The sequence below is a fragment of the Porites lutea genome, chromosome 6, assembly GCF_958299795.1.
Source record: "Porites lutea chromosome 6, jaPorLute2.1, whole genome shotgun sequence".
Taxonomy (NCBI): Eukaryota; Metazoa; Cnidaria; class Anthozoa; order Scleractinia; family Poritidae; genus Porites; species Porites lutea.
This window is the reverse complement of record NC_133206.1, coordinates 34,668,955-34,692,556: the sequence shown is the minus strand read 5'-3', so window position 1 is coordinate 34,692,556 and position 23,602 is coordinate 34,668,955. Positions and strand designations below refer to the sequence as shown.

The window sequence follows — 23,602 nt, the reverse complement described above, 5'->3', positions numbered from 1 at the left end:
ACATAAATAAGACCAATGGAAAGCAACGTTGCTAGGAACTTCATGCACTTAAACAGTTCCTTGGTTACGACAGTAAGACCAGGGAATGGACAGCCAATGCTACCGTTCAATGATTTGACCTGGAAATTAAAAATTGCCATGATAGGAGGAATAATGGGTACCAGATGAAACGTTTTCTCTGGAGACTGAATCATTACCAGTTCTGCCACTTGATAAAAATAAAAGATGATTTTTAGATATCCAGAATCGTGTTCTTTATTTTCTTCGCTTGATGTCTGATGTAGATTACTAAAGCCAGGTTTATACTTAAACCAGAGACTGTATTTTAGCAGCTTTGAGAAAATAGGAGGCTTGAAGATAATATAAACAGCAAAGGCTGCCACATAAATCGTAGTCGCCAGCCAAAACCAGCTATCATTACATCTCTCGTTCATTCTGCATGAATTTGAATACAGTGCCTCACTATATCCATCAAAACACTTGCCACAAAGAACACCGTCTCTTCTGCCATGGCAGCTGTTATGACCATAGTGGGTGGAGTGGCTTGATCTGCTGCAGTATTCAGAAGGACAGTGAAAAAAATGAAAACTTGGAGGAATGGAAGAAAAATCTTCCATGCCCCAGAAGTTCTCTTTGGCTTTGATGGTTCCATTTTCACACGACGCTCCGTATGGACATTTCAGACATTTATCCTCTTTAGTGTCAGTTAAACCAGATATAAATCCTCTCTGTAGACTATAAAATCCAGTAGGACACTCTTCGCAGAATATTTTGACGTAATTGGCTTTCATCCAAGATGTACAAATGTCAATTCGTTTCGACAACTCAAAGCCTTCAGTTTTTTTGTTGATATCCATTTTAAGCCACCTGCCAGACGGACACTTAATTGTAGAAGCAGCATCTACTTGTATTAAACTGCTCTTAGTGACAGCTAAGATCGGGTAGAACTTCTTGTTTATGTTTGCTGTAAATGACGAGTTTTTAATGATGACTGGTCCAGCACTTTCAGAATACAAAAAGCATCCATCATTTGACATTCGCTCTACATTAGTATTTTGACTCAAACGTGACTGAAGAAAATTACTATTGATGATGTTGAGAGTACCATAACCGATCTTCATTTTAATATGCCCTCCTAGATTTGATCCTTCGTTGTCTTTAAAAGTGCAATTTTTAATAGTGACGTTTCCATTGAAAATATTCAATGCTCCTGAGATTGCGACGTTATTTTTAAACATACAATTCTCAAATACCACCGGAAACTGCGTTTTGTTATGCCAGAAAAATTTGCTGTTGTGGTTTCTGTTGAGACATTTCGGAGGGTCTTCCTTCTCAAGTGCAATCCTTATAGTTGGACGGTCATCCAGGCGATAAACAAACTCAGAATTGTTTAGAAACCTACAGTTCGTAACGTTTATTAGGCCCGTTACATTCCTTTGAATTTTTATGTAGACTACACGGTGAAGGAATTCTTGAAAGGTGACGTTTTCAAGAATTACTATGGCTTTAATAAAATTCGGTCTGTGTAAAGTGCGATACGCCTTCACTATCAACCTGATTGCGTCACCGAGCCGGTGAGTCTCGTTCCTTCCGACGAATAGACTATTCTTTACAACTAATATTTGGCTGCTTGGCTGGCACACGTTGCCGTTCACGTTGACGCAGCGGGTAGTAGCCATGTTTATTCCTTTTCTGTTATTTGATAGAATGCAATGGTCCAAGAAAAGCCATACATCAGGAGCCCTGGCATTTATTTTGGGAGGTCCACCGCCCAATAAAACATAACCAAACGTAGAATTAATTGTCACATGACGAAGATGTACGTAAAAACCGCCTTTCACTAATATAGCATTCTCATTGCATAGGAAGGTACTGTTAAATACTAATAAACGTCCAGTGACAAAGTAGCCAAAAGACCGATATGACAAAGCAAGGCCATTGTTCTCGTGACCAAGGTCTTGAAAGACAGAATCGACAATTGAGCTATCTGTGTATACCATGTTTGGATATCCTAAGACCTTAATGTACACGGCAGCCTCTGTTTCTTTAACTCCTGAGATTTTATCATACTGACCCTTCGTGCCCTGAAAGACACACCTCGAGATTCTAATGGTAACCGACCCTTTAAACAAGATGGCAGAGACGGACAATTTATTGTAAAAGAATTCGGTGTCAGTGACGATGATGGAAGACGTCGTGATGACCCTCGAATCCTTCTGTAATATACGAACTGCGTTTGAGCTGTTAATAAACTTGCAGCTAGATATAAATACTCTGAAACAGCTCACATTGAGTAGATCGAATCCAAATTTGAGAAATACAAGGTTCGAGAGAGTTAATTTAAAGAGGCGATTGTCAGGATACTTAAAAACTAGATTGCCATAACGTGGTTCACAGGTGATATGCGCTTTTGTGAACAAACCATGTATTTCCACACTTTTGTCTAGCTGCTTCAATGGTTTGTCCTTAACAGGGCCCATTTTTTCACAGGTGTAAGGATGTATTTCACTATTCGTTCCATTGAGACAGATCTTTCCTCCATCTTTCACCAACAGCAGTGCTTGTGGCAACGTTTGGCACGGCTCGGTCCGAGAACCGCATTGAGGTGTGTCTTGGCCACTTTGACGCGAAACATAAAGACAGTCAATTGGTGTTGCATCACCGCCTATGGAATGCAAGTGAAGATATCAGTGAACAAGTTGTGGTTTAAATTGGCATGTATGCGCAAGAAATGAAATCATTTATCACAGACAAAGGCCTACTGCAGATGAAAAAATCAGCTTCAGGGTCAAGATAAGTAAAACCGTCTAATTTCCCGATGGCAGACAAAAAAGCTATGGTATTGCTGAGGTTTTCCGGCTTATCAGGTTGATTTATTTTCCTCCCTAAGTTAAAGAATTAAGATGCCAGTTTATCTACCGGCTCGTTTATCAGACTAATACTGGGGTACGGCTTCCTATTCTGTGTTGTTACTCTACCACTGGTGTCGTGAGAAGATGCCCCGTTATTTTTGCTCATTTTCTTCCTTTCCTTCTGTCAAAGTTTTGAGAGTGCAAACTCCAGAAACTAACAAAATACGCGGCAGAAAAAAACGAAGGCAAGACCGATTAGACAAATCGCGGAGAAAGTTGCGGTTTGTTGGAGACCGGCAGTCTTTTTATACCTGTTACTGCACCAGATACACAGATGGCATAAGCTAATATAATGATAATCCACGATAGCAACGCTAATGGAGACTAAAGCAGGATAATAAATTACATTGGTATGCCATTTTTAAAATTCAAAACAATCTCGCAGTAACTGTAATGTAACAGTCCAATTATTGGATTACATTGTTGTGTAAAGGGTGTGCAGCTTCTAACTGGTTGAAATGTCGTGAACTATCAATCAGGTCTGGGTTGTTTTCCCAAGGGGGTGGGGGGGGGGGTACTTGGGTAAATTTCTGCTGGGTATGTGCCCCTGGCCTCTCAGAACACTCACCCCATTATTTTCCCTTCTGTGGCCAATTATGGACCCCATCTTAGTCACTTCGGGCAAATATGTAGTTTTCGCGATCCCAACTGGGTACGTTTGCTAAACGTAAATTTGAAGAACTGTCTTACCCCCAAAAATCCGAAAATGTGCGACCCCATTCTAGTAACTCTATTGAAAATGCGACCCCATGATAGTCAAACCAGTCGTGAAAATGCGACCCCATCCAGCGGCACATCCCCATTAGCCTCTTATAAGGGAGTAGCCTCCCCCGCCCCCCTCCCGGGTTGTTTTCCCGTTTGGCCAAGCACTGAAACTGTCTATTCCAACAGATTTCTCCGGCTATTTAATTCATGATACCTGAATGCAATAGATGACACTTGAAATTTAACCCCTTCTTTGATTTACTGTAAACTGTCCAATGGCATGCAAACATTGAACAATAAAATGCCAAACGGGTGTCTTCTTGGGACCCAGAGTTATCACCTTTGCAAGCGTATGGATTTAATCGCAACTATTGTTGGTTTTAATCTCGCGTACACGCAAAGGTCTATTCGATGTAGCTACTTTAAGGACTCTTTATTACTCATTAGTGAGATCCCAGCTGGAGGACAGCTCGATTGTTTGGTCACCTCACACCAAGAGAAACATTGATTAATTGAACGTGTGCAGAGGAGAGCCAACAGTTAGTTTTAAAATCTGAGTAATTACGAATCTCGTTTGAAGTAGCTTAATCTTGTGTCTCTTGAGCGAAGACGCTTTATAGCTGATGTCACTGTTTTGTACAAAGTTTCAAATGGTTATATTAATGTAGATTTTAGTAGTTTTCTAAGTTTTTATCGTCCAGACGATCGTTATACCTTTCGGAGTTTTGACTGCTTGAAACTAAAGAAAAAATTGGCTAGGACTACCAGTTTTAAAAACTGATACTTTAACAGAATTGGGGATAGCTTTAACTGTCTACCGCATGAAGTTCGCTTTAGTCAAGATTTACTCCCATTTAGGCGCGGAGTTGCAGGTTTTTTGGGCCGGCCTGGTGATCTTTAGTCTGTCAGAGGAACTGCCGGGTCTAGTTGACTGGCCACTTTACCCTTGATTGTTTTCCAATTTTAATTGTACTTAGGGCATAATATCAATATTAATTTAGTACTTTCATGTAAATAGTATCTATGGTGTAGCGCCTTGTATGACGTCTCTGGCTCTTTTGCGCAACTGCAATGGCTCTATTTAGTTTTTTTGATACAATATTATTGTTATTATTATTATTGTTATTGGTAGTAGTAGTAGTAGACAAGTAGTAGTATTAGTACTGTTAGTTGCCATGAATTGTAATAAATAACTAGTTTTGTTAGACTAGTATAAGAACTATAGCGAAAAAAGTAATTATTGTCTCTAATTTGTGTTTGACAAACTTTTAAAGTGATACAACAAGTCATACGAATTAAACTGTTTTATGATATTCCAACATAATGGATTACATAGATGAACAATCTAGTTTAATTAAAAAGGGATAAAAACGAAACCGGCTCTGACTTACTTTTTATGCGGGCGATGACCAAAAATAAAGGAATCACCAGCCACCAGTTGGCCACGAGAGAATTCATGTGGACGAAAATTAGAAGATTGAGTCCCGTAATGCTGGAAAACTTCTAGCAACTCTTATTCTCGAGCAAGCGATGCTTCAAGATGTATTCTTATAAATATCAGAATATTTGGCCATAACACTATGAACACGTCATCGTGTTTATTTCTGGAAGTAAATGTACATCGTTTCTAGTGCTTAAAGTGGTTTGACCAAGACTTTAATGCTGAAGCCATCCTGTTTACGTACATGTGCGTAAGAGAGCATTTGGATTATCATATGGAAACGACTAAAGTTTGGGCATGATACCAACAAGGTCATGTACGAAATGGAGTACAGGTATATGAAATGCCACAAAATATTTTTGGGAAACATTTACGTAGCCAGAGGAAATTAATAAAGCGAACTATAAATGCACTGTCAAATATTAGCTCAATCTGAAATAATTTTAATTGATTAGTTCTTCCGTGCATATGCAGCTTATTGAATACTTACTGGTACAATATCTAAATATCAAACTGAGTGGGTGGCTGAGTGGCTGATGCGGGAGAGTATTTTGTGATTCTCTCGTAAGAAACCCCTCTTTTAAACAAGTTCTGTCGTTTTTGAACAAGGCATCGTCTTGGTAAACTGGTTTAAGTTAACCATAAACGAATATTCTTATAATAAAATGGTCTCATTAACATTTTCTGATTCACTCTCTATTGAGACAAACAGAAAACATTCCATGAACACGTGACATTCTGATACAATTCCGGGCACAAACATCATGAAATATGAGTCTGTGGTAGAAATGTTGCAATAGTGGAGTACAAGAGGCAATAATTTTATCTTTATTTTCACATAGTATATCTACTATTCCCTGCCTCTGTTCGTTTACTTTTAAGGCGTTTGCCCAGCGTGGTGGTGCCCAGTGATACGAGATGAGCCTGGCCAGCTAGTAAATAAGAGACACTGGCAAGAAAGGCTTAGGATTGAGCAAAAATTTCTAGTATCTTTAATAAAAACAGTTGAAATGCGTTTTAATACTACCCATGTGAGGGGTACAATGGCCAGTTGCACTGATAAAGGCAATGGCCCCCGACACTAATCTATATGATAATGAAATGAATAACATCGCGAGAAAAAAAATGACGTAGCACGATTGGAATTGAAATAATTAACAATTATTCCTCGAGCCCGAATGGGCTCTGAGTCAATAGCCCATTTGGGCTCGAGGAATAACTGTTTTAGTAAAGTCCAAGTAGTTGGTCAAAAATATCGAGACAAAACAACTTTAGCTAGCAAAACGCGATTCAGCCGCCATTGTTTTGGTTTTCAAAGCTGGCGCTTTTCGCTACTGGTGGGCCATAACATCTAGCCTAGTAGCAGCTCAACCAATCAGAACGCAGCATTGATAATAGACCACTAGTGCATTTTGCTAAATATAAATATGTGTGACAACAAGAATATGATAAACTAGATTTATTAAGATTGATGTGTCGTTGGAAAAACTTGTGGAAGGCAGTCTTTACTGAAAATGACGAAATTAAACGAGTTCTTTTTCCTCATGTCTACAGGAGTAATATTCCACAATCTTACATTAGTGACCTTTTTCTTTCTTCAGGTTTTCTTTTGAATTCGAATTTTATACGCAAACCTTGAAGTTAATTAGTTTTGTATCACTTCTAAGACTGAAGGATATTCACCTTAAGCCAGTGTTAAGTGTTCTATATCCTGTCGATAGGTTGGACAACAACTCCGCAGCGAAAGGCGACATTATCGTCGTATTCCTTCTTTGGCGCTGATTTTAAAATTTCTGCTCAATAAAAAGTTGAATAGCAGATTTGGGCACATCAGTCCAAGAACGCTGCTATTAGAATGTTCTCCTTCTCTTTTCTCTGCTAATCGCGATTCGACAAAAGCAAAACCTAAAGAGGCCACGAGTTTATGCAAGAACTTGAATTTCCTCCGAGTCCCAGTCAACCACAAATGGCCGAGTAGTCAACGACTCTTGGGTACAACGTTTGCTTTTTTTAACATGTGAAAGGCAGGTGATGAAGTGGTACAACAGGCGGGCGACTTGAGAAAGTGCACAAAAAGCTACAAGGAGGCACAGCGCTAAAGGAGCCAAGCTAAGAAGACCGATCTCGATCCACTGGACAGCATGGAAGAGGTCCTTGCTTTGTCCTGTGGGATCTATTCCATGAGAAATGAGCGTGGCTTCGGTTAAACTGAACATGCAAATAACAACTAGGCTCAACAGAGAAAAGCCTTCACAGATATTAGCTTTCCGTTCGCAAAAAGGCCTCACTGTGAGGTGATGGACCAGAGTAATAACACATGTGCAACTGAGGCAGACAAAGCGAATAGTGGGGTCAGTAGCGAATGTATGGATGACCAACAGAATCAATCTTCGGCCAGTCAGTACACCTTCCCAATATAGGGTGCCTTGATCCTCGCTGGAGCCTGCGCGAAATGGACCGTGGAGAACCTGCTTTATTTCTTTCGCATCGTCAACGCATCCAACGTTAAGCATTTGTTGATCATCTTTTCTATATTCACGAAACATCCAAAAGAGAAGGCAAGGCAAGGGGAATGCGCAAGCTATTAAAAATTCCTTGGCCGTTACTTTGTCTTTGCTAAGTCTAAGTGATCCCCAGAAAAGAACCAGAACGAGGGGGATGATGAATGACATTATGAACGCGGTAAGCAGGAACTGCCACCACTGCCAACATTGAATAGTTCCATCGACGAAAAGACGCCAATCCTTATCAATAGGAACACAATGCATAAGTTTAAGGGATGTATCAGCAAGTCTTTCATAACCAAGCAAAAGTGTTTCTAAAGCAACAGCCAGGTATAATTTTATTGATGGTGGAGCTGTGTGCAGGGACCTACTGGTGGCCCTATGAAGTACATAAATAAGACCAATGGAAAGCAACGTACCTAAGAACTTCATACACTTGAACAGTTCCTTGGTTACGGCAGTGAGACCAGGGAATGGACAGCCAATGCTACCGTTCAATGATTTGACCTGGAAATTAAAAATTGCAATGATGGGAGGGATGATTGGAACCAAATGAAATGTTTTCTCTGGAGACTTAATCATTACCAGTTCTGCCATTTGATAAAAATAAAAGATGATTTTTAGATATCCAAAATCGTGTTTTTTACCCTCTTTTAATGACGTCTGCCTGAAGTCACTTTCAGCAGGTTTATTCTTAAACCAAAGACTCTGCTTTAGTAACCCTGAGAAAATGGGAGGCTTGAAGACAATGTAAACTGCAAAGACAACCACATAAATCCCAGTCGCCAACCAAAACCAGTTATTATTACATTTATCGTTCTTTCTACACGAAGTTGAATAGAGTGCCTCACTGTACCCATCAGAACACTTGCCACAAAGCACACCGTCCCTTCTTCCATGACAGCTGTTGTGACCATAGTGGGTGGAATTCCTTGGTCTGTTGCAGTATTCAGATGGACAGTGAAAAAATTTTAGACTTGGAGGACTCGACGAGGTGTCTTCCAAGCCCCAGAAGTTCTCTTTGGCTTTGATGGTTCCATTTGCACAATACGCTCCGTATGGGCATTTAAGACATTTAGTTTCTTTTTTGTTATTCAATGAACCAGTTGTAAGTCCTCTTTGTAGAGTATAAAATCCAGGCGGGCACTCTTCGCAGAATATTTTAACGTAATTGATTTTCATCCAACATTCCTCGCTTCCTTTCGAAAACCCGTTTTCTTTGTTGATACCCATTCTGAGCCACTTGCCAGACGGGCACTGTATGGTAGAACTTGAATCTACTTGCAGTAAACTGCTCCTTGTAACAGCTAAGATTGGATAGAACTTCTTGCTGATGTTTGCTGTAAATGACGAGTTTCTGATAATGACCGGTCCAGCACTTTCAGAATACAAAAAACATCCATCATTTAAAATTCGTCGTGGCCCTGTGTCAAAATGCTCATACAAACGTGTCTGTAGGAAGTTGCTATTTACGATGTTGAGTCTCCCGTAACCGTTTTTCATTTTAATATGCGCTCCCAGAGTTAATCCTTCGTTGTCTTTGAAAGAGCAATTTTTGAAAGTGATGTTTCCATTGAAAAAATTCAATGCTCCTGAGGTAGCAAAGTTGTTTTCGAATATACTGTTTTCATTTACCACCGGAAACTGTTTTTTTTTATCCCATAAATTTTTACTGTTATAGTTTCTCTTGAGGCATTCAGGAGGGGCCTCCTCATCGAATACAATCTTTACGGTCGGTTGTTCGACCAGTCGATAAACAAATTCAGAATTGTTCAGAAACTTGCAGTTCTTTACGTATATTTTGCCCGATACATTCTTTTGTATGTTTACATAAAGTACGCTGTTATGGAATCCTTGAAAGGTGACGTTTTCGAGAATTAAAACGCCTTTAATAAAATTCGGTCTGCGAGAAGTGAGAGAAGAAAAGGTTGTCTGCACGCTAAACCTAATTGCGTCACCATCCCGTCGAGATAAGTTTCCTCCTACGAAAAGACTGTTGTTCACAACTAGTATCGGGCTATTTGGTGGGCATTGCCACAAGCTGCCATTCACACAATTAGAAACGTCCATTCTTATTCCTATTTTGTTGTTTGATAGAATGCAGTGGTCCAGTAATAGCCGTACATCCGGAACCCTGGCGTTTATTTTAGAAGCTCCAGCGCCCAGTAAAGCATAACCATAGGTAAAATTAATTGTCACCTGACGCAGCTGTACGTAAAATCCGACTACAACCGATATGGCATTCTCATTGCATAGGAAGGTGCAGTTAGATATTAATAAACTTCCACTTCCACTGACAAAGTAGCCATAAGACCGAAATGACAATGCAAAGCTATTGTCTTCATGACCAAGATCTTGAAAAAGACAGTCGCTAATTAAGCCGTCTGTGAATACCATGTTTGTCGGATATTCTTCGTACTTAATGTATACCGCTGCTTTTGTTAGTTTATGACCAGAAGGTCCCTTAAAACGTCCTTTCCTGCCTTGAAAGACACACCTCGAGATTCTTAAGGTGAACAACCCTTTATACAAGGTGGCGTAGACGGACATTTTATTGTGCAAGAATTCGCTGTCAGTGACGACGATGGAAGATTTTGTCTGGATTCTCGACTCTTTCTGTACTATGCCAACTGCGATGGAGCTGTTTATAAACCTGCAGCTTGATATCGATACATTGAAATAGCTCGCATAGATTAGAGCGACTCCATAGCTGTGGAATACAAGGTTGTAGAGAGTTAATTTAAAGAGGCGATTCTCAGGATATCTTAAAATAAGATTGCCATAACGTGGATCACATGTAATGTGTGCCTTTGCGAACAAACCAAATATTGCCACACTTTTGCCAAACTCTCTCGAAACATTTCCTCTGAAAAAACAGCTGTAAGGATGTCTTTCACTGTTTCTTCCATCCAGACAGATCTTTCCTCCATCCCTCACAAACAGCAGTGCTTGTGGCAAAGTTTGGCACGGCTCAGTCCGAGAACCACATTGAGGTGTGTCTTGGCCACTTTGGTGCGAAACATAAAGACAATCAATTGGCGTCGCATCACCGCCTATGGAATACAAGTAAAGATATTAGTGAACAAATTGTGCCTGCCTATAAGCTGTACGCACCCGAAATGAAAACAGCTGTCAAAGGCTTACTACACTGTGAAAGATCGGCTGTCGAATAAAGATAAGCTGTTTTTTTGGGACTCAGTAATTATCTTTGCTTATCAGTTCATTATTCGTAACGCGACGTATTGTAATGGACTAGTGTAATTGAAACTAAAACGTAGGTATGATAAGTATTTTCATTAATTTATGACTGTAACTTTTCAAGTGTCGTGATCCACCAAGTCGTAAAAATTAAATGTTTTAGGCTATTCCAAAACAATGGATGAAATAGGTAAACATTCTAGTTTTAAAAGGATGGAAATGTAACCTTTCACTTACTGATTTTGTTTATAGCGAGTACAAACAGTAAAGAGATTAGTTGAAGGAGCCACCAGTAGCAGCGCACGCGAGAATTCATGCCGACGAACATAAAATTACTACGATGCGCAATGCTGCGCTGGAAAATTTGTAGTAACCTTTATTCCACAGCAAGGGACGCATATAATGTATTAATATTTGGCCACAGCACCAAGCATCACGTCATTGTGTTTATTTCTGGAATTACTGTATATCGTTTCTAGTCTTAAAAGTACTTTGACCGAGATTTTGAAACGTACATATATTTTAGACAGCAAAACATTCTTCTTATGGAAACAGTTCTGTCACGTTTTCCAACTTCAACAAGAACAAAATGGAGTGCACACTTATGAAAAAAAAATTGCTTTTGTAGGAGTAACGTGTCCAGAGATCATTCCTTAAAAAAACACACTGTTGCATGATCAAATATTAGCTCAATTCAAAGGGATTAAAATATATTTTTTTATTAGTTCCATACCCTATATTTTTCCGTGCACGCGTTTGCTTATTTAGTACCAACAGATACAGTATCTAGACATCATACCCAAACCAGATTGTTTTTCATGGCAGGATATTGTCCTTAATAAAGCGGCTGGTTGATGCGGAAGATAAGCTGAGCCCTGTGCTTCTCGCATAGGGCTGACTACATACAATGACATGTGCGCGGAAGTTCCGCACGAAAGGGGTACCTTTTTCAGGCGCCAGGTATGTGAAAGGGTAGGGGGTTCACAATTTGAAACATTTGAAAGGGTGGCTTAACTGAACCGTTATTAAATGCTCCTATTACATAACAGTCTCTGTAGTGTTTCCTGGTTCACTCAGTCAACATTCCAAGAACACGTGACAGTCTAATACAAGGCTGGGTACAAACAGGGCGCATTCTCCTCACCCCCACCCCACCAAAAGGTCTTGTCTTGATCATAAACTAATACGAAGCAATGTCTATATTGTTTTTGTTTTGTGCAAGCTCCGCTCGAAAACTGAATAATAAAAGTACATATATACATAAATATTTGTGGTCAATAACAAGCTCGCATAAATCAATAATCTTGACTGATCGTGTTACATAATGAAAGAATCGTATTATATAATGACTGGGTGACCTGTTACACAATACAGTGTCTGTATTAAACAAGGACATTGTGCAAAATTTGATGTCGGGATTACCATGGCAACAAGTCAAACATTGCAATACAAACTATTTAGTGAGCTCCAGAATTGTTTTGGCGGTTATATTGTATTCTTCCTAATCTGTACATTTTCAACTCTAAACGGTTAATAATTCAATTTTTCGAAGGGAAATGCGATTAGCTGTTACGTTTAGTGCATGCAAAGAACGGTTGTCAAAGCTGTTTGCAGTCCGCTTCAGACAGACATGAAATGTACCGCTTCTGTTATGATAGCCATCCCAATGTGTCCTCATCTTGAAAAACACGTATGATTTTGTCTTGATAATACCTAGTAGTAGAAGTAACGTGAAACTAACAAACAACCTCGTCAAATGGAAACATTTCTGTTCAAATTCGCATCATGTTGCTTTTATATCGCATTATTTTTATTTTGTATAGAAAATAAAATAGATATAAAGATGGTCCCATTTCCGCTTTTTTAACAAACCGGCTGCTAGATAAATAAAACGTTGGATTTGGCAACTTAGTTGATAGTAGATTGATTATTATAGGATGATTATCTCTCGCTCTCAATCAGTCATATCGCCCCATGGAAAAGAATCCAAGATAGTCTTTGGATTCCAGATTCCACTCCATGGATTGCGGATTCCAGGTACTTGATTCCAGTCTTTTTCATTGGAACTTAGATTCTGGATTTCAATCTTTAGTGGGATTCCGGATTCCTTGAGCTGTATTCCGGATTCCAAAGCTCAGGATCCCAGATTCGACAAGCAAAATATTTCCCGGATTCCGGAATCATAAACATGGGGCGAAGTCATAAAATGAGGCAACTGAAAACCACAGGGAGGCCTAAAGTGATTGTGTATGTTATACTGCTACTACTATTACTACTACTACTACTACTACTACTACTACTACTACTACTACTACTACTACTACTACTACTACTACTACTACTACTACTACTACTACTACTACTACTACTACTACTACTACTACTACTACTACTACTACCAATAATAATAATAATAATAATAATAATAACAATAATAATAATAATAATAATGATGATGATAATAATAATAGTAATAGGTTTCTAGGTTATATCCTGATACTCTCTGTTGTTGGTATAATTAGTCCCGGTGCATGGGATGGGCCTGGCCGGTACGAAAACAAGCGACACCAGTAAGGAAAGATAACTTAAGTATCAATCATATCAACAGTTTGAAAATGTCTTAGCAGTACCATATCTGCGAAGCTTTCGCAGCCCCAATGATGTTTTTGCAAAAACAATAAACGCTGTGGCTTCTTCTTCTTCTAACGAGGGTGACTTTGGCCCATTCTCATGGCCATCAACAGTAAACTACAACTAAAGATTTTGTAAAAATATCGCAAATTTATTGACAAAGCACTACTGGAATTAAAATAAAGCTGACTTCGTACATTAAGAATTAGTTACTCTGTGTAAAAAACTAGAATTACTAGATTAATTAACATTTATATATTTGGGCAAAATATGTTTGTAGATAGCAGTCTTAAAATGAATTGAACGAGTTTTTTTCCCCATTCTACAGAAACACTGTTCCACAATCTTGTCACCTCAAAGATTCTTCCACCTTCAGTCTCTCTTCTCAATTTAGGACACACGACTTGAACTTTCACGGCTAAGACTTAAAAATACGTACCTCAACTATACCGGGATTCGTTATTAAAAACCAGCCCCTAACTGATTTATATATACAGCCAAACAATGACTAGCCAGATAGTTGGAAGTAGTTCGGCAAAGGTTTCCTTGAAAATAACCCGCTTATAATTTGTGAAACACACGCTCTCCTATCCATTACCACTGTAGCTTACTCCTTCAGAATTGCTATTTTTTCCAGTCACAGTCGAACATGATTAGTTAGTCATATGTACTACTTAAGGCACGTCACTCCGCGCTTTTACTTTGATTAATAACGTATATTACTTTATTTGCATTTTGCAGTATTTTTTTCTTTTTTTTTTGAGTGTGATGTAATAACAGAATAGGTTGCCGAACTCCGCGAATGGCGATACATTATCTTGTTTTACCTTCTTTTGTGCTGATTTACTTTTTTCTGAAGTCAAAATCTAATCAACATAAAGTTACATAGCCACTTGGTGCACATAACCGGACGCTGACATCAAAGTGAACACCATCTCTCCTTTCTGTCAGGTAGGATGCAACTACATGTAGCATACACAGTAAAACTGTAATATGAGTTTATGCAATGACTTGAAAGCCTTCCGAGTCCCAATCCACCACAAATAGCCGACGAGTCGATGACTCTTCAGACTCTACAGTACAACATTTCCAGTTAATAAGACGTGAAAGGCACGTGATGAAGTGTATTTGTATTTTGTATTTTACTTTTACTCCATCCGATAAGTAATACATTAGTTGTACAATATTAATTAGTACAAGGTTGTTTAAACTACGTATACATATCGATACATAAGAAAAAAAAAGAAATTATAGAATGGAGAAGGGTACTTATAGTAAACCTAATTATGGCCCTTTAACAAGATTGACTTTATTCTATTATAGCTTTGTTATTCACTGAAAGACAAACACGCACGCACGCACACACACACGCGCACACAAGTCAATATTGAGCAAGATAATATTTTTTAAGTGCCTTTTTGAACATAATTTTCGATGATTTATTGCGGATAGAAAGGGGGAGATCGTTCCTTTTTTTTTGACATATTCAAATAAAAGACACAAAAGGGAACTCTTACTCGAAAAACTAAATTATTTAAACACACAAAAAAGGCAGCAAATAACACTAAACTAGCCAGCTTCAAAAGACGCAGCCATCATCATCGCTGACCGCTGACCGCTTTCAGCTTTCGTGATCAAGTGGTACAACAGGCGGGCGACTTGAGAAAGTCAAATTATTCATGATACGATACAGTACTTAAAGTGGATGACTGATGTAGGAGAGTAGTTTGTGCTTTTCTGGTAAGAAGCCACTTTTTTAAACGTCCTGTTGTCATTGAGTTTTGTAACAGCCCATGCGCGTCATCTTATTGACTTGGCGTAATTTGAACGTTAAAAAATGTTCTTATTATAAACGAGTCTTGTTGACGTTTTATGATTCACTTCCTCTTGAGGCAAATAGATAACATTCCATGAACACGTGACAGTCTGATCATACAAGGCTGGGCACAACCAGCATGGCTCTTGGCAGGGGACAATATACTCACCCCACCCCGTAAAATATCGAGTTTTTGATGGTAAACTCATAGTTATAAATTGTTTTGGTTTTGTTTGCTGTACTCCTCACTCTAGAACTGAATTATACTAAGGATACTTCAATATGATATATTTGCAGACAAATAACAAGCCCACAAATCATTTAAAAATAAGATTCGTATTTTATGTTGAGTGCTTCGCGACTTCTGATCACAATACAGTGTCTGTATTGAACAAGGGCAATTTGCAAGATTTTATTACGGGGTTACCCTGGCAACAGCGATCCTGTGGTACAATTTAAGGTTAGTTAGCAGCGTTTGGTGCATGAATGGAATATCAGTCTTTTATTAAATACATTCCTTGATACCAATTTTCGTTTCACCTTGAAGGATGGTTACCTTCACGGAACGCTGGGGGCAATAACCCGCTTCAGCGTTAACAGGAAGTATCTATCACAATAGAAAGTTGGTTGGCGAAAAGGCCGAAATGAATGAAAACTAAATTTGAAGATGTTTAGGAATGTTACACTAGAATAATTTCCCAAATGATTAATCAAATAAGTAAAAAATGCATTAAGAGTACACTGGAAATTGAAGAATGATTCTCGGTAAAACCAATTAGCAATGGTGGCGCACAAGCAGCTTTAATTTAGCTAGCTTTATTTTCACATAATAGCTTATATCACAATGCCGGATCCAGGCCTTGAGATAAGGGGGGGGGGGGGGGGGGTCATCCAGACCCTTAAAAAAGGGGGGGGGGCGGTCTCTCAAAAAAACTTTTTTGGCCCTCCTTCGGGCCTCATTTTGGTCTAAGAATAAGGGGGGGCGCCCCCCGGGTGCCTCCCATGGATCCGCCACTATATCATGATATTCGGTTCACTGCTGTTGGTATTGATCGCGGTTTGGTGGTGCATGGGGTAGGCCAAGTCAGCATGCAAATACGCGGCACTAGCAAGGCCCGGAAAGCTTAGGACTTAGCTAAAGGTTAAAGTACTGATTCAGCTGCAGAATGTTTAATCACGACCCATGAAAGGTTTATTTTGCAAATATGAAGCAGCCCAGATGAACTTTTTACAAAAATGATAATAAAAAGCTGTGGCTTTCTTCTTTATTTAACGAGGGGTACATTTGGTCAATTCTCATGGCCCTCGACATTAAACTACAACTAAAAAATTTTAAAAATCACAAAACCGTAGACAAAGTACTACTATAGAATTAAAATAAAGTTGACTTCGTGCAATAGGAATTAAAATTACACTGCGTGAAAAACTAAACTAATTTTTAATATTTATCAGAAATACAGTGTTTTATCAACTGAAGGGTTGACTAGGCATTTTATTACTATATAGTTTTGCCTGACTACACGATGGTGTAGCACTCTTCAGATAAAATGGCCTGTCATCTGAAGAGTGCCTAGTCAAACCTTCAGTTGATAAAACATTGTACTTCCGGTATTCTCGCTCTAGTCCCTCTATTGAACACTCTGACAGCAGTTCTGCATCAGCTGAAATCAAGTATTAATTAATATTTATATTTGTGCAAAAATACGTTTGTAGAAGAGGGTCTTAAAATATATTGAATGAGTTCTTTTTACCCATTCTACAGGAACACTGTTCCACAATCTTCAAAGGCACTTGTCACCTCAAAGATTCTTCCACCTTCAGTCTTTCTTCTGAATTTAAGACACACGCCTTGAACTCTCACGACTAAGACTTAAAAAAAATGTAACTGAACTATTTTAAAAATCCCCCTTCATTTAATATACAGGCAAAAATAACTAGCCTGATAATTTGTAAATAGGTTGGCGAAGGTTACCTTAAAAATTGCCTTAAGCAAAAAGCTTTCTTACTCGCGACACCTGCAGATAATTCCTTCAGAATTACTATTTTTTCCCAGTCTCTGTAGAACATAATTACTTAGTCAACTGATACGTACTACTTAAATCATGTCACTCAGCTTATTTACTTAGACTGATATTATGTGTATCACTTTTTGCACTTTGTACTATTTTTGGACGCTGCCATCAAAATGGACTCCATCTCTCCTATCAGTTAGTTACTTAGCATGCGCGCGCAACTGTAGCATAAACTGTAAAACTGTAGCATATGAGTCTAGGCAATGACTAGAAAGTCTTCCGAGTCCCAATCCACCACAAGTGGTCGAGGTATCAACGACTCTTGAATACAACATTTCCGGGTAATGACACGTGAAAGGTACGTGATGCAATGGTACAACAGGCGGGCGACTTGAGAAAATGCACAAAAAACTACAAGAAGGCACAGCGCCAATGGGGCCAAGCTGAGGAGGCCAATCTCAATCCACTGTAAAGCATAGAAGAGGTCTTTGCTTGGGCCGGAGGGATCTATTCCCTGGGAAATAAAAGTAGCTTCGGTCAAACTGAACATGCAAATAACAACTAGGCTCAACAGAGAAAAGCCTTCACAGATGTTAGCTTTGCGTTCACGAAAAGGCCTGACTGTGAGGTGATGGACCAGAATAATAACGCATGCGCAACTGAGGCAGACAAAGCGTATAGTGGGATCAGTAGCAAATGTATGGATCACCAACAAGATCAATCTTCGTCCAGTCAGTACACTTTCCCAGTATAGGGTGCCATGATCTTCGCTGGAGCCTCCGCGAAATGGGCCGTGGAGAACCTGCTTTATTTCTTCCGCATTGTGCACTTTTTCAGCGTCAAGCATTTGTTGATCATCTTTTTTTCTATATTTACGAAAAAACCAAATGAGAAGACAAGGCAAAGGGAATGCACAAGCTATTAAAAATTCCTTGGCTGTCACTTTGTCTTTACTTAGTTTCAGTGATCCCCAGAAGAGAACCAGGACGAGGGGGATGATGAAAGACATTATGAACGAGATCAGCAGGAACTGCCACCACTGCCAACACGCAATGTGAGCATCAACGAAAAGACGCCAATCTTTTTCAACAGGAACACAGTGCATAAGGTTAAGGGATGTATCAGCAAGTCTTTCATAACCAAGCAACAGTGTTTCTAAAGCAACAGCCAGGTATAGTTTCATTGATGGTGGAGCTGTGTGCAGGGACCTACTGGTGGCTCGATGAATCGCATAGATAAGACCGATGGAAAGCAACGTTCCTAGGAACTTCATACACTTGAACAGTTCCTTGGTTACGACAGTGAGACCAGCATGACGAGCTTTGAAGCGCGAAAAAAATTTATGCAAATTAGCTGGCTGCACATTCAATGTGCAGCCAGCTAATTTGCATAAGTAATTCAAAACCAAGGTCTGACAGCTCTAGGCTCTTGAGGTGTCGGCTGAATACCCTAGGACTTCCGTAAATTGCCCACAAAAGAGTAACTCAAGCTACCATAAATTGAAATGAAAGTAACCGCAATATCCGATTAAAGCAAGGTTTAAATCTTTTTCTGCTCGGCTAACCCTCTTCCGAGGCACTTACTATTTTGGTAATAATGTAACGTCATAAACATTTTACATAGCGCCTTTTTCAGTCTCGGGCAGTAAATTATAGTATGAAAAGGGGGTAAACTCAAGAATTCAGTTTTGTGACTGCCCTGCAACTTTGAAACTATTTAAGCCGCTTCCTAAAAGGCCGGGAAAATGTTTTTCGTAAAATTCGTAAAAGTAGCTCCTTATACTTTAATTTAACATTACCAAATTTAACAAACGCGCTAACTACTTTATGGTCCTGTATCAGTATGTAAAGGCATCAAATCCTTATAAAGCCGACAGAAACAACAATTAACAGACAAGTACTAATATGATTTAAGATTTTTTTGTACTGCTTTTATATCAAGCAAATGAAATAGCCCTGGCGATATGTCATTATCGCAAAATCGCCAAATTCAGAGGTTCCTAGATCACTAACACAAAATACTGCAATACATGTTCTTATACTGCTCTTTTACTCCGCTTTGTTAAGGCAACACTCGTGCCAAAATCAAGTAAGATGGATCGAGAGAAAGCTGTTAATTGACCATGAATATTCAAAAGAGAAAGAGTTGAATAAGATTATCACCTCCATAAGTCAAATAAGTCAATGTTATGTATTTTTCAGCTATACATTAGCCGGGATTCTACAGCATTGATTAGAGTGTTTTTGCAAGTTAACTGTAGATTTCAGGTATACACTACCCAGGATACTACAGGAATAATTAGAGCATTTTTGCAAGTTAACTGTAGATTTCAGGTATACACTACCCAGGATACTACAGCATTGATTAGAGCATTTTAACGAGTTAACTGTAGATTTCAGGTATACACTACCCAGGATACTACAGCATTGATTAGAGCATTTTTACGAGTTAACTGTAGATTTCAGGTATACACTACCCAGGATACTACAGCATTGATTAGAGCATTTTTGCAAGTTAACTGTAGATTTCAGGTATACGCTACCCAGGATACTACAGCATTGATTAGAGCATTTTTACGAGTTAACTGTAGATTTCAGGTATACGCTACCCAGGATACTACAGGAATGATTAGAGCATTTTTACGAGTTAACTGTAGATTTCAGGTATACGCTACCCAGGATACTACAGGAATGATTAGAGCATTTTTGCAAGTTAACTGTAGATTTCAGGTATACGCTACCCAGGATACTACAGGAATTATTAGAGCATTTTTACAAGTTAACTGTAGATTTCAGGTATACACTACCCAGGATACTACAGGAATGATTAGAGCATTTTTACGAGTTAACTGTAGATTTCAGGTATACACTACCCAGGATACTACAGGTTAATACTATGCAACGCAGATAACAAAAGCTCAGGAAACAAGGGGACCCTGCATGACCCAGCGAGACTACTTGTCTGCGAAATTTTTTTGAGAAAAGAGCTGACTCTCTCGAGTGTTGAACTAGAATAGAATAATCCAGAATTATAATTTTAAACATCAAATGTTACTGATATAATTATTAAGTTTTCTTACCTGTCTGGAGTCTCTTCCACTGATGTCAATGATCTGAGCGCCAAACAAACGCACGCGGTACATATTTCCCGCCACAAATAATTAAAAGCACTTTCATGAGACGGTGATCAAAATGCAAAAGCAAAATAGGAAAGCCGGCGCCAAATTGCTAGAGGCTAGCGATTGTTTGTTGGGCGGCGTGTGATAGAGTGAAACTGATAAAATATCGAGAAATCCTGACAGAATCTTTTTGTAATACATTATCAAAAATTATGTGAAATACATCATCAGAGAGCACGTGCGAAAAAAAATAATTTCCGCTCGATATTTTTTCTCGGTATTTTTCATCGACAAAAAACCGAAATATTAAAAATCACAACTTACCATCAATTGCTCGGCTAAACAAAGCTAAACTTACCGAAGTCGATAACCAAGTAAGGATTTCCTACAGAAATAATTTGCCACTCTCGTTTAGCAGTGTAGTGGTCGAACTTGACGTAGGTTAAAACGGATTCTTTTTGCCGGCATCTTCCCGTTAAATTAAAGTAGATTTAACACTTGCCAGGCGTAATTAGAAATCTAGCCATTTTGCTCATAGCTTCGCAAATGCAACCAGCGTTATACAGTAAAGCGACAGAAACTTTAGCGAAATATTCACGTGCGACAGTCGCGACAACCTCATTAAATCTAACAAATGAAACAAGATACTGAGAGAAAAAAAGGGCTTCATTGATTGTTTCCGGCAGGCGGTGACAAGTACTTTACGAGATTAGAAGACCTCCTGGTCAGAATTTTTTTTGTAGCCTAAGCCCGTCATGGAATGGACAGCCAATGCTACCGTCCAATGATTTGACCTGGAAGTTAAAAATTGCAATGATGGGAGGGATAATTGGCACCAGATGAAACGTTTTCTCCGGAGTCTTAATCATTACCAGTTCTACTACTTGATGAAAATAAAAGATGATTTTTAGATACCCAGAATCCTGTTCTTTATCTTCTTCGCATGTTCTCTGCTGATCACTCCGGACGGGTTTATTTGCAAACCAGAGAGTGTGTTCTAGCAGCTTCGAGAAAATGGGAGGCTTGAAGACAATGTAAACTGCAAAGGCAACCACGTAAATCCCAGTCGCCAACCAAAACCAGTTATTATTACATTTATCGTTCTTTCTACACGAAGTTGAATAGAGTGCCTCACTGTACCCATCAGAACACTTGCCACAAAGAACACCTTCCCTTTTTCCATGACAGCTGTTGTAGCTGTGATTATCAGAGTGGGTGGAATGACTTGATCTGCCGCAGTATTCAGAAGGACAGTGAAAAAATTTCAGATTCGGTGGACTCGAAGAATTGTTTTCCAAGCCCCAGAAGTTCTCTTCGGCTTTTATGATTCCGTTTTTACACGACGCTCCATATGGACATTTGAGACATTTATTTTCTTTAGTGTTATTTAAACCAGATATAAATCCTCTCTGTAGACTATAAGATCCAGAAGAACACTCTTCGCAGAAGAGTTTGACATAATTGACTTTCATCAAACACTTTTCGCTTACTTTCGTAAACTTGAAAACCTCGGTATTTTTGTTGATATCCATTTTGAGCCACTTGCCAGACGGACACTTAATCATAGAGGTAGCATCTACTCGTATCAAACTGCTCTTAGTGACAGCTAAGATCGGGGAGAACTTCTTATTCATATTTGCTGTAAATGACGAGTTTCTAATGATGAGCGGACCAACACTATCAGAATACAAAAAGCATCCATCATAAGAAAATTTCCGCTCTGCATTGAAATGTTGATTCAAACGTGACTGTAGGAAGTTGCTGTTAATGATGTTAAGTCTACCGTAACCGATCTTCATTTTAATATGCCCACCCAGAGTTAAACCTTCGTTGTCCTTGAAAGTGCAATTTTTGAAAGTGATATTTCCATTGAAGAAACTCAGTGCTCCTGAGATGGCAACGTTGTTCTCGAATATGCTGTTTTCAAACACCACCGGAAACTGAGGTTTGTTATTCCACAAATTTTTGGCGTTGTGGTTCGTTTTGAGGCATTTCGGAGGGTCCTCCTCATCAAAAACCATCTCAACAGTGTGTTGTTCTACCAAGCGATAAACAAAATTAGAATTATTCAGAAACTTGCAGTTCTTGACGTATATCAGGCCCGTTAGATTCTTTCGCATTTGTACATAGAGTACGCTGTTATGAAATTCCCGAAAAGTAACGTTTTCGAGTTTTACTATGCCTTTGATAAAATTAGGTCTTTGTAAAGAGGGTGAGTGTGTTTCCACTTTTACTCTGATCGCGTCACCGAACGCTTGAGCATCGTTTCCTCCGACGAAATGACTGTTATTCACTACTAATATTTTGCTATCTGGTGGGCAGGTGGTGCTGAAGTTCAGGCAATTAGTAAGTGCCATTCTTATTCCAATTCTATTGTTTAATAGAAGGCAATGGTCCAAGGATAACGATACATCAGGAGCCCTGGCATTTATTTTTGGAGGACCACCGCCCATTAAAGCATAACCATACGTAGAATTAATTGTCACATGGCGTAGCTGTACGTGAAATCCGCCTACCACCGACATGGCATTCTCATTGCGTAGGAAGGTACTGTTAGATACTAATAAACGTCCAGTGTCATAGATGCCATAAGACCGAAATGATAATGCAAAGCTATTGTCCTCGTGACCAAGGTCTCGAAAAAGACAGTCAGTAACTAAGCCGTCTGCGAATACCGTGTTTGTCGGGTATCCTCTGTACTTGATGTATACCGCTGCTTTTGTTAGTTTATTACCAGAAGCTCCATTAAAACGTCCTTTCGTGCCCTGATAGACACACCTCGAGATTCTTAAGGTGAACAACCCATTAAACAAGATGGCGTAGATGGACATCTTATTGAACAAGAATTCGCTGTCGGTGACGACGATGGAAGATTCTGTAAAGTTTTTCGATTCTTTCTGTAATATAAAAACTGATGCTTTGGAGCTGGAGTTGTTTATAAACCTGCAGCTTGATATCGATACATTGAAATAGCTCAAATAAAATAGATCGACTCCATAGCTGTGGAATACAAGGTTGTAGAGAGTTAATTTAAAGAGGCGATTCTCAGGATATCTAAACATAAGATTGCCATAGCGTGGATCACATGTAATGTGCGCCTTTGTGAACAAACCGTATATTGCGACACTTTTGCCAAACTCTCTCAAAACAATCCCTCTGAAAAAACAACTGTAAGGATGTCTTTCACTGTTTCTTCCATCCAGACAGATCTTTCCTCCATCCCCCACCAACAGCAGTGCTTGTGGCAAAGTTTGGCACGGCTCGG

At 39.1% G+C, this 23,602-nt stretch overlaps 2 protein-coding genes across 2 annotated transcripts; both read right to left on the bottom strand.

Moving 5' to 3' along the window:
* Window positions 1-6,429: 6,429 nt before the first annotated feature.
* LOC140942217 (uncharacterized) lies at window positions 6,430-17,274 on the bottom strand. The gene is made up of 3 exons (XM_073391182.1): window positions 17,214-17,274; window positions 16,788-16,868; window positions 6,430-10,615 (listed from the first exon to the last, which is right to left on the bottom strand). The coding sequence occupies exons 1-3, from the start codon at window positions 17,272-17,274 to the stop codon at window positions 6,981-6,983; spliced, it is 3,777 nt and encodes a 1,258-aa protein (XP_073247283.1). The 3' UTR covers window positions 6,430-6,980.
* Window positions 17,275-17,381: 107 nt separating this feature from the next.
* LOC140942216 (uncharacterized) lies at window positions 17,382-23,206 on the bottom strand. The gene is made up of 3 exons (XM_073391181.1): window positions 21,082-23,206; window positions 20,840-20,964; window positions 17,382-18,539 (listed from the first exon to the last, which is right to left on the bottom strand). The coding sequence occupies exons 1-3, from the start codon at window positions 23,166-23,168 to the stop codon at window positions 17,476-17,478; spliced, it is 3,276 nt and encodes a 1,091-aa protein (XP_073247282.1). The 5' UTR covers window positions 23,169-23,206; the 3' UTR covers window positions 17,382-17,475.
* Window positions 23,207-23,602: the final 396 nt, after the last annotated feature.

Bases quoted from the DNA above. Each gene is read 5' to 3' on its own strand.
- LOC140942216 (XM_073391181.1), bottom strand. From the start codon at position 23,168: ATGTCCATCTACGCCATCTTGTTTAATGGGTTGTTCACCTTAAGAATC. The intron at 20,965-21,081 runs GCTACAAAAAAA...TTCATTTGTTAG, and splicing joins CCATTCCATGACGGGCTTAG to ATTTAATGAGGTTGTCGCGA. The intron at 18,540-20,839 runs GCAAGTGTTAAA...CGCGCTTCAAAG, and splicing joins TAGATTTCTAATTACGCCTG to CTCGTCATGCTGGTCTCACT.
- LOC140942217 (XM_073391182.1), bottom strand. From the start codon at position 17,274: ATGTTCTACAGAGACTGGGAAAAAATAGTAATTCTGAAGGAATTATCT. The intron at 16,869-17,213 runs GTAAGAAAGCTT...ACTTGATTTCAG, and splicing joins ATTATCTGCAGGTGTCGCGA to CTGATGCAGAACTGCTGTCA. The intron at 10,616-16,787 runs GTTTGACTAGGC...TGTATTCCATAG, and splicing joins CAATGTTTTATCAACTGAAG to GCGGTGATGCGACGCCAATT.